Source organism: Pan paniscus, chromosome 18 (genome assembly GCF_029289425.2).
Source record: "Pan paniscus chromosome 18, NHGRI_mPanPan1-v2.0_pri, whole genome shotgun sequence".
NCBI lineage: Eukaryota > Metazoa > Chordata > Mammalia > Primates > Hominidae > Pan > Pan paniscus.
In genome coordinates, this window is record NC_073267.2 from 78,699,075 (window position 1) to 78,710,609 (window position 11,535).

The 11,535-nt window shown below is 44.3% G+C and overlaps 1 protein-coding gene across 5 annotated transcripts in view; it reads left to right on the top strand.

Moving 5' to 3' along the window:
• The window catches only part of UTP4 (UTP4 small subunit processome component), a 36,761-nt gene extending 25,580 nt beyond the window's left edge, over positions 1-11,181 (top strand). For 3 of the 5 annotated variants that reach the window (XM_003814548.5, XM_008967252.3, XM_034940549.3), the window contains 5 exons: positions 2,503-2,609; positions 5,249-5,344; positions 7,503-7,688; positions 9,238-9,348; positions 10,981-11,181. In XM_003814548.5, coding sequence (XP_003814596.1) covers positions 2,503-2,609; positions 5,249-5,344; positions 7,503-7,688; positions 9,238-9,348; positions 10,981-11,097 — 617 coding nt within the window. In that variant the 3' untranslated portion in view covers positions 11,098-11,181. Of the gene's footprint in view, positions 1-2,502; positions 2,610-5,248; positions 5,345-7,502; positions 7,689-9,237; positions 10,957-10,980 lie in introns of those variants that run through there. The other 2 variants (XM_063597700.1, XM_063597699.1) reach the window with 2 other exon arrangements.
• Positions 11,182-11,535: the final 354 nt, after the last annotated feature.

Consider the following 11,535-nt stretch of genomic DNA (forward strand, 5'->3'; position numbering starts at 1 on the left):
GCATGAGCCACTGTGCCTGGCCCCAAAAGTATTCTTATACATACAGTTTAATTACCTATGTTCATATAATGTTACTGAGAATTTTTCTGTTTTCCTTGAGAATGTGAGTATTAATGAACGAGTGTGGCTATGTAGCTAGCTATGGCTAACTGTTAAGGACTTAGACTCAGTTTCCAGATTAATTAAGCTGGTAGTTGTTTTGATACTTCCTATGGGCCTTTCCCCTCTCCCTTGTCCTGGATTTTAGCTGCTGCTTCACTGTCATTTACACTCCCATCAGCCTGGAAAGTCAACTCTTTTTTTTTTTTTTTTTTTTTTTGAGATGGCCTCACTCTGTTGCCGAGGCTGTCGTGCAGTGGTGCGATCATGGCTCACTGCAGCCTCACCCTCCCCAGGCTCAGATAATCCTTCCACCTCAGCCTCCCAAGTACACAGGAGCATACCACCACACCCAACTAAGTTTTGTGTTTTTGTAGAGACAGGGTTTCACCATGTTGCCCATCCTGGTCTTAAACTCCTGGGCTGAAGCAATCCTCCTGCCTCAGCCTCCCAAAGTGCTAGGATTACAGGTGTGAGTCACCATGCCTAGTGAAAGTCAACTCTTTTATCTTCAACTCTCACTGTTCATAAGCTGATCCAGAAGCCTACAGGAGAAGAAACCCACAAGTTAGGGGTCAGATAAATAAAACTATTTATTATCTATATATGTTTTTATTACAAAACTTAGGCTATTTATCTTGTATCTAGCTCTCCTTGAGATTGGACTCTACATTATGTATATGACTTTATTTTTTCCACTTCTCTCATCTCACTTCCCCTTGTAGTCAAGATGGTTTCTTCACAGCTCTCAAACCTGCATATTCTACTCCTCGTCACTTAGCTTGCACTGTTCCCCATCCTTTTTTCCTCATCCCCACCCATCCTTTGGCAGCTGGGTTATGCATGTTATAAAGCCATGTTATCGTTTGGGGGCGTTACATGCAGCACGCATTTTGGCATAGAGCATCACTGTCCAATTTTTATCCCACACTAGTTGTCGTGTTGCCAGATTGGTTTAAAGTCTCTAGATGACAAAGATGGCTCAGACGTGCCCATCCTCCCTTAGTGCTAAATATACAGCAGGCATCCAATAAATTAAAGATATGCTTCAATAAATTAAAGAACAGCTATTGAACTTGCTGTTTGTCCGTAACTTTTTTTTAATTATTAATTTATTTATTTTTGAGACAGAATTTCAAAAGACAGAGTTTCTTGTTGCCCAGGCTGGAGTGCATTGGTGCCATCTTGGCTCACTGCAACCTTTGCCTCCCAGGTTCAAGTGATTCTCCTGCCTCAGCCTCCCTAGTAGCTGGGATTACAGGCACCCACAACCACGCCCAGCTATTTTTTTTTTTGTACTCTTAGTAGAGATGGGGTTTCACCATCTTGGCCAGGCTGGTCTTGAACTCCTGACCTCAGGTAATCCACCTACCTCTGCCTCCCAAAGTGCTGGGATTACAGGTGTGAGCTACCACGCCTGGCCTGTCCATAATTTTGGCTTAAAAAAATTTGGGGGCCGGGCACAGTGGCTCACACCTGTAATCCCAGCACTTTGGGAGGCCGAGGTGGGCAGATCATAAGGTCAAGAGATCGAGACCATGCTGGCCAAAATGGTGAAACCCCATCTCTACTAAATATACAAAAATTAGCTGGGTGTGGTGGTGCACGCCTGTAGTCCCAGCTACTTGGGAGGCTGAGGCAGGAGAATGGCTTGAACCCGAGAGGCAGAGGTTGCAGTAAGCCGAGATTGCACCACTGCACTCCAGCCTGACAACAGAGTGAGACTCTGTCTAAAAAAAGAAAAAAGAAAGAGGCCAGGCACGGTGGCTCACGCCTGTAATCCCAGCACTTTGGGAGGCCAAGGTGGGCGGATCATCTGAGGTCAGGAGTTTAAGACCAGCCCAGCCAACATGGTGAAACCCTGTCTCTACTAAAAATACAAAAATTAGCCAGGCATGGTGGTGGGTGCCTGTAATCCCAGCTAGTCAGGAGGCTGAGGCGGGTGAATCACTTGAATTTGGGAGTTGGAGGTTGGAGTGAGCGGATCCGCCACTGCACTCCGGCCCGAGTGACAGAGCTAGACTCCATCTCAAAAAAAAAAAAACAAAAAACAGAAAAAAAAACCATTTGGTAGGAAAGGAGTTTGAAACAATTAAAGTATATATTTTAGTGGCAGATGCTGCCGTCATTCTCTATTCCTGTAGTAAGCAGTGTCTTAGGCCTGGGGAAGTAATAACTTCTGTTTTATCTCTCTGGACCTTCTTTACAGGCGGGATGGCTAAATAAGTAGATGAAAAAAGTAGAAACATTAACATCTAGAAGTAATTTGCACAGTGATCAGTAAATTATCCTGGCAGTGATTTAAAACTCTAAGGGTCTCCTTGGCTTTTGCCATCATCTCCAGGGCAGGGCTGGCTGTGGACACTGTGTGAATTCAGAGATGTAACTGTTTTGTCTTCACAGGAACAGTGGAGGCCATGTGTCTTTTGGCAGTCAGTCCAGATGGGAATTGGCTAGCTGCATCAGGTACCAGTGCTGGAGTCCATGTCTACAATGTAAAACAGCTAAAGGTGAGCATAGGGTTTCACGGCAGCAGTTTGAATCATTGTACAGGAGCCAGTTCACCCTGCAGTTACAAGATTCAAGGCAGATTGGCATGACCTGGAAATTTATTAGACTTTTTTCTTTTTCTTTTCTTTTTTTTTTTTTTTTTTTTTTTTTTTTGAGACGAAGTCTTACTCTGTCACCCAGGCTAGAGTGCAGTGGCGCGATCTCGGCTCACTGCAACCTCAGCCTCCCGGGTTCAAATGATTCTCCTGTCTGAGCCTCCTGAGTAGCTGGGATTACAGGTGTGTGCCTCCACACCCGGCTAATTTTTGTATTTTAATAGAGACGGGGTTTCACCGTGTTGCTCAGGCTGACCTTGAACTCCTGAGCTCAGGCAATCTGCCCACCTCGGCCTCCCAAAGTGCTAGGATTACAGGCATGAGCCACCGCGCCTGGCCAGACTTTTTTCTTTTTAACTAATAATTTTTCCAGGTTTGGAATCCTGTTTTATTTTTATGGAACCCGGAAGCTATACTGTGTAACATTAAAAGCAGCTAATGGAAACAGTGAAACCCATTCATACCTGGAAATTTGAAATTAATGATCTGTGGGTGATGTAAACACATCCAGGTTCTTTCTGTATTTTCGGGAGGAAAATTCTGATATACACAGACAAATAGTTGCAGATAATAAGAGTTCCTTTCATGGCTTGCCTTGTAATCTCAAGGTAAACATAATCAAAACTTCGAAAAAGGAATACTGGGAAAACATTTTTCACTAATCAGTAATGACGCTGTCAGTCATAAATTGAGTCATTAGTGATCCCTTACAAGTCCTCATCTTCATTATAAGAATCAGATTCGAACTACCCAAAACTTGGAATAAGCATTAAAAGTATATAGAATAACATCAAACTGCAACACTTAATGGGTTTACCTGTTAACTGCATAGTGTAACCTTTGTTGCATTATGGTAGGAGCATGTACTGAGCACTTGTCTTTGAGCCTTGCCTGGCATTTAAAGAGTGTTTGTGTGTAGCGTGCACATGCTTTGCAATTGTACATAAAAATCCATGCCTAGGCATTTATTTATTTTAAACCTGGTGTAGAGCTGTAGACTCCCTATTCAATGACACATTTATAAGCAGTTTGTACAGATGGATTTACTCAGAGGGAAAGGCTTTACTCTCAGTTCTCCACAAACGCTGTTAGTTTTGTACGCGGTTAAATAAGCTTTTTATTTTTTTGAGACAGGGTTTCACTCTGTCACCCAGACTGAGTGCAGTGGCACAGTCACAGCTCACTGCAGCCTTGACCTCTCTGCTCAAGCGATCCTTCCACCTCAGTGTCCTGAGTAGCTGGGACTACAGGCGAGTCCCACCACACCTAGCTAATCTTTTTTTTTTTTTTTTTTTTTTTTTTAGTAGAGATGAGGTCTTGCTGTGTTGCCCAGGCTGGTCTTGAACTCCTGGACTCAAGCGTTCCTCCCGCCCTGGCCCTTCCGAAGTGCTGTAGTTACAGGTGTGAGCCACTGCGCCCAGCCAGTAGGCCTTTTGTTTTTTTTTTTTTTGAGATCGAGTCTTGCACTGTTGCCCAGGCTGGAGTGTGGTGGCGCAGTCTCTGCTCACTGCAACCTCCGCCTCCTAAGTTCAAGTGATTCTCCTGCCTCACCCTCCTGAGTAGCTGGGATTACAGGCGCACGCCACCACGCCCAGCTAATTTTTTTAATTTTTGGTAGAGATGGGGTTTCACCATGTTGGCCAGGCTGGTCTCAAACTCCTGACCTCGTGATCCGCCTGCCTTGGCCTCCCAAAGTGCTGGGATTATAGGCATGAGCCACTGCGCCCGGCCAACCAATAGGTATTTTTTTAAGAAAATGAGGACTGGTGCGGTGGCTTACGCCTGTAATCCCAGCACTTTGGGAGGCCGAGGTGGGTGGATCATGAGGTCAGAAGTTCAAAACCAGCCCGGCCAACATAGTGAGACCCCGTTTCTACTAAAAATACAAAAATTAAGCCAGGTGCAGTGGTTCACGCCTATAATCCCAACACTTTGGGAGACCGAGGTGGGTGGATCACCTGAGGTCAGGAGTTTGAGACCAGCCTGGCCAACATGGTGAAACCCCGTCTCTACTAAAAATACAAAAATTATCCAGGCATGGTGGTGGGTGCCTGTAATCCCAGCTACTCGGGAGGCTGAGGCAGGAAAATCACTTGAAACCAGAAGGTGGAGGTTGCAGTGAGTCAAGATCATGCCATTGCACTCCAGCCTGGGAGAAAGAGTGAAACTCCATCTCAAAAAAAAAAAAAGAAAAACAAAAACAAAAAATTAGCCGGGTGTGGTGGTAGGCGCCTGTAATCCCAACTACTTGGGAGGCTGAGGCAGGAGAATCACTTGAACCTGGGAGGCAGAGGTTGCAGTGAGCTGATTATCACGCCACTGCACTCCAGCCTGGGTGACAAGAGCGAAACTCCATCTCAAAAAAAAAAAGAAAAAGAAATGAAAGTTCATTGGTTGGGGAAATGCCTGAAATTTTTGGAACTTCCCTAGAACCCTTTTGAATTATGAGGAGCAGTATTTAAACCCCTGACCTAGACCATTCAATCTTTGCTGAGGAAAAGTGTTACTTAGAGTTGCCACTTGTGTCTGTTATTTGTTCCCAGCTTCACTGCACGGTGCCTGCTTACAATTTCCCAGTGACTGCTATGGCTATTGCCCCCAATACCAACAACCTTGTCATCGCTCATTCGGACCAGCAGGTAAGGGAGATTCCAGTGCTTTCTAATCCCTTCCTGCTGGATAGTAACCTAGAAGCTGGAATATTGGGCAGTTGCGGGGAGCTTTTTTTTGAAGGTGTTGGAGGATATAAGGTAGTTTTCTCCTGTGTGAAGTAAAGCTTCCTTGCCGGTCTGGGCTCATCATAGGCCAGCAGTATGCATTGGTTTGATGGGATGCAATTTAAATGGAGAAGCACTAAGATTCTAGAGTAAAGAATCACAAGAGGGAGGAGGAATTTTGAAGTACTCATTTTCCTGATTGTTTTAGAGGAGAGATGACATGGGCTTGGGTATTAAACTGGATATGGGATGGAATAAGATTTTGAGAGTTGAAAGTGACTAAAAGATTGTATCATTCACCTTTACGCTTGCCGATGAGGAAATCAAGCCCTAATAAGATCAGGTACCTAATCTCAGCCAAAATTAGAACCTAATCTACTTTTCTCTATACCAATTTGTAAGGAGATTGTGATTATAAGGAGATCTTAAAAAAAAAAAAAACCTGGGCTGCGGAATATATTAGGAAGTTATCAATAATTATATTAGGAAGTTATCAATAATTCATCTGTAAAATTGGAGATGTTAATATCTACCTCACTGAGCTGTTGGGAAGATTAAATGTAATCCAGGAAGCACATTTAAGTAGACTGCTAGGCAAATGATGCTTACTACTTTGATGGTCAGTTTTTTTTTTTTTTTTTTGAGACAGAGTCTCGCTCTGTCGCCCAGGCTGGAGTGCAGTGGCGCGATCTCCGATCACTGCAAGCTCCGCCTTCCGGGTTCATGTCGTCCTCCTGCCTCAGCCTCCCGAGTAGCTGGACTACAGGCACCCGCCACCACGCCCGGCTAATTTTTTGTATTTTTAGTAGAGATGGAGTTTCACCATGTTAGCCAGGATGGTCTCGATCTCCTGACCTTGTGATCCGTCCGCCTCGGCCTCCCAAAGTGCTGGGATTACAGGCTTGAGCCACCGCGCCCGGCTGATGGTCAGTTTTTACACTCACACATGCACACACACACTGTCCAAAAAGTGAAATCTCTCAGTTTTATAGATTTGAGTCCTTGACCAAAGACTGAAGGAGTAGTGAAGCCACACATCTTTGCCTTTGTCACACATAATGATAATTTCCCCCATGATACCTTTTACTGGCACTTAGTCCCTTAAGTGCTTCTGAAAGTAAAACTGATGGGAAGTTTTTTATATCTGTTAGATTAGCAGAGATCAAAGACTTGATAATATACAGTGTTCTGAAGGTATAGGGAAACAGTACTCTCACACATTGTGTAAATTATCCTAACCCTTTTGGAGGACATTTTGGCAATACCTTAAAAATTTTAAAGTCCATGTGGTCTTTGACTTAGAAATTTCAGTTCTAATCATTCTTTTTATATATATATAGATATATATATATCTATATATAGATATATATGCTTCTAGCTGTGCAAAAAGACGTTTATACAGAGACAGTTCATTGCAGCTTTGTTTGTAGTAGACAAAGATATGAAACAAGCTAATGTCCATTAAGCAGAGTGGATAAGTAAATCATGATACATGGATAAAATGAGTGGACTATTCTATGTTTCAGAATGGGCATGACCGATATATATGTGTATTAATGTGAGTCAGTCTCCATGATATAACACTGAGCAACAAAAGCAAGATACAGAACGCTATGTATTATGTGCATAAAATAGCTCTGAAAAGATGGGCAGGGCGCGGTGGCTCACGCCTGTAATCCCAGCACTTTGGGAGGCCGAGGCGGGCAGATCACGAGGTCAGGAGATCAAGACCATCCTGGCTAACACAGTGAAACCCCATCTCTACTAAAAATACAAAAAATTAGCCGGGCGTACTTGTGGGCACCTATAGTCCCAGCTATTTGGGAGGCTGAGGCAGGAGAACGGCTTGAACCGGGGAGGCGGAGCTTGCAGTGAGCGGAGATCATGCCACTACACTCCAGCCTGTGTGGCAGAGTGAGACTCCATCTCAAAAACAAAAACAAAAAAAGTGTTGGGAGAGCATAGAATGAATATAATACAGTTGAAGCTTTGTATACATACTTTCTGGTTAGGGATGAGAATGCCCTTCTGGTCTTTCTGAGTACCAGCCTGCATTTCTCTATGTCATGTCCTCCCTCAGGTATTTGAGTACAGCATCCCAGACAAACAGTATACAGATTGGAGCCGGACTGTCCAGAAGCAGGGCTTTCACCACCTTTGGCTCCAAAGGGATACTCCTATCACACACATCAGTTTTCATCCCAAGAGACCGATGCACATCCTTCTCCATGATGCCTACATGTTCTGCATCATTGACAAGTCATTGGTGAGTTCTTCACTGCTACCTCCCAAATCTTCTTCTGAATCTTAAAGTTCTAAAAGCAACAAGTACAATAAGGTAAGAGGACAGAGACTCAGAATATAGGTAGCTAGTAAATCAGAATAAAGGTAGCTAGTACATTTCTTGGAGGAGAGGGGCTTTTGTTTTATAGATTCCCTGGTTTGTGTTCCCACAGTTCTTTGGGAGGCTCTCGGGGAAGGGGCTGGCCTTTGTATACTGGCTTTTGCTGATTTGACTATTTGTCTACTTTGCGAGTAAGCACATAAATCTTACACAGAAAAGTGATTAGGCCAGTATTCAGAAGGTGACCCTCATCCAGAAGTATCATTGATTTGGCTAACTTGCTTTCAACTTTGAACTCTAGGGTATCTGAATAACCTGGTTTCATTAAAGGAGGTACAGGCTGAGGTTTTGACCTCTGTGCCCCTTCGCTAAAGCTACTAAAACGTTGTCTGCAGGCTTGAGGAACTGGTCTTAACATCTTCGAAAAACCCAGCTAGGAAAATTCTTCATGGCTGTGATTTACATGGGATACGAGCATTTTCTTCAGTTTTAGATTCTGTCCTCTTTGCCAGCTGCTGTTTTGATTCACCCTGAATTTGTATGGCTTTTCTGGGCAGGTGCTTTGTTTCCTAGGAGCATTGTGGCCATGCCTGTCCTGCACTTTGGGCTTAGATTACAACCATCACACGGTGTTTTGGTGTGTTTGTGAAGGTGGGGGTGGAAGGAACGTGGGGGAAAGCAGCAGATGGCTCTAAAGGAGGTGTGCACGGGGATGTGTCACTGGAATCATCTCATGGGCCCTGCGACCTCTGGGTGTGGGAAGCAGAGCTGGCTGACAAGTGCCTTCTGCAAGATGAGTGATACAGGAAGGGCCCCTCCCACTCTCTTGCCTCTTTGTAATTGAGCCCAGATCATTTTTTCCAAAGCATTGGCTTTAAGTTCATCGCTTCCTTACAGTAGGCATAGCTATTTCCCAGGAAGTCAGAGACAAAATATCATTTCTTTGGCCAGAGGCCACCTCGAGGTGTCAGTGACATCAGCAGGGGTGGTTTGTGTTGAGGTTTCGCCTGGGGAGAACTTCAGTCACTTGTCCAGTCTGTGATCTGGTTGGGGGAGAGTCTAGAAAGCACAGACCCTTTGTGGGCTGAGCTCCTGCACTTGCCAGTTTGTTCCATTCTGACAGAGTGATACTGATGAGACAGGCCAGAAGCCCCAGAAGGGCCCTTTGATCTTGCTGCATGGAGTTAACAAGCTCTCTTTGCCTCATACTCCCACCCTCTGCAGTGTGGCTGCAAGAGTAGCTTCAGCTTTTTCTCCCTCTCTCTCCTTTTCTTCTTTTTTTCCCCCCCTAGTTTTTCTGAATAGAGGTATTATGGCTACAGCTGTTTTCCTGAATTAACGAATGTCAGGGAGGTACTGAATATATATGATGGTTAGAAGATGATGTTGGGCTCAAAATGCACTACAGATCTTTGGTCTGCAGAAGCCCAATAAAAGTAACCATTTAAACAATGTGTCTTTGTTTTTTTAGCCCCTTCCAAATGACAAAACCTTACTCTACAATCCATTTCCTCCCACGAATGAATCAGATGTCGTCCGGAGGCGCACAGCTCATGCTTTTAAAATTTCTAAGATATATAAGGTAAAACATCTTGTGTTGTTATTCTGGATAGTTGGTTCCTTTGTGATACCAAAATGTAATAAACTCCACAATCGGAAGATAAGAGCACCTTCAGTTTCCATGCAGAGAACCTGGCTTGTGGGAGACAAGTCACCTTTTTGAGGCTGGCTGTCCCTTGTATATGTTTTATTGTTCTTGCCTTAGTAGGTTAGAGGAAGGCACATCATACCTAACCAAAATGAAATGCGTAAGTAGTGAGAAATGTTGGCGCTGAGGGTAGAGTCTTTGTTGTCATGAGAGCTGGCTTTAAATTTTACTTGTTGGAGTGTTCCATAGGATAAATGTCAAGCAGGCTGGGCTTGGTAGCTCATACCTGTAATCCCAGCACTTTTGGAGGCCAAGGCAGGTGGATCTCCTCAGCCCAGGAATTCAAAACCAGCCTGGGCACCATGGTGAAACCCCATCACTATTAACAAAAAAAAAAAAGGAGAGTTCTGTAAATTACTGATTACTCAAATGACTCAAATGTGATTAGCTTCTTGATGCATTTGTAGCTTGCCAGTTGTCAGTTGCCTTAGGCTGGGTATGGTGATTCACGCCTGTAATCTCAGTACTTTAGGAGGTTGAGGCTGGAGTTCAAGACCAGTCTGGGCAACATAGTGAGACCCTGTCTCTACAAAAAAAAAAAAAATACAAAAATTAGCTAGGTGTGGTGGAGCATGCCTGTAGTCCCAGCTGCTCAAGAGGCTGAGATGGGAGGATAGCTTGTGCTCAGGAGTTCAAGGCTGCAGTGAGTATGATTGCACCACTGCACTCCAGGCTGGGTAACATCGAGATTCTGTCTGAGAAAAAAAAGAACTTAGGCTTTAAAGTCCTTGCTTAACATTGATTCTTGAGATATTAGAAGCATAGATTTTCTATCCAGAGAAATGTAAAAAAATCCTGCTGAGACCTTTTATGAGTGAACTTAGTTAAAAGCTCCCAATCTTGGCCGGGCGCAGTGGCTCACGCCTGTAATCCCAGCACTTTGGGAGGCCAAGGTGGGCGGATCACGAGCTCAGGAGATCGAGACCATCCTGGCTAACACGGTGAAACCCCATCTCTACTAAAAATACAAAAAATTAGCCGGGCATGGTGGTAGGCGCCTGTAGTCCCAGCTACCCGGGAGGCTGAGGCGGGAGAATGGCGTGAACCCGGGAGGCGGAGCTTGCCGTGAGCCGAGATTGCGCCACTGCACTCCAGCCTGGGCGGCAGAGCGAGACTCTGTCTCAAAAAAAAAAAAAAAAAAAAGGCTCCCAATCTTGAGCCAGGCGCAGCCGTGCACACCTACCTATTGTCCCAGCTACTCAGGAGACTGAGGCAGGATGATTGCCCAGGAGTTCAGGGCTTCGGTGCACATTGATCATGTCTATGAATGACCACTGCTCTCCTGCCTAGGCAACATAGCAAGATCTCTAAAAAATAAAAAAAAAAGCTTTTATGCATTCCAACTATTTTGAGTCCCAGGGCAGGAAAGATTGTCAAGAAATTTAAATCATTTAAGCCTTGAACTAGGCTAACCTTTTAGCTTAGATGGTGTCTACCTACAGTCAGTTCTTTCAGGACTAGCCCTGGATCCTAAGTCCTGATAGAATAATTATCATCCCTCTGCAGCCTCTACTCTTCATGGATCTTTTGGATGAAAGAACACTCGTGGCAGTAGAACGGCCTCTGGATGACATCATTGCTCAGCTCCCACCACCCATTAAAAAGAAGAAATTTGGAACCTAAAACAGGGCACTGTCTGTGTCCTTCCTTGAACTGTCTACCCTGTTGCTTTTCACAAATCATGGTAATAAAACAAGTTATTCTTGAGGACTAGTCATTATAAATGTTTTCTTCCAAAATAATGGACAGTCATTTCCCTTCATTGAATGAAAATGAATGGAAATTCCAAATGAGGTATTTGTATTGGGGATAATGTGCTCAGTAGCTACAAACTCATCTAATGTTGATTGAGTCCTGCTTATTCTGTAGGCCACAATCTCAGAAGAAAAGATATTTGTGTTCTGTTCCCTATTACATGCCTAAGGCTTCAGAGAGCTGATAGCCTTCACTTCCTGCCAGCCCCCAGCCCATGGAACTGCGTAGGAATCTGCCCATCCTTGCCCTGGAGGGCAGAGGACCGTAATTACTTACCCAGGATAGCCTGACCACTAATCAGCCTTA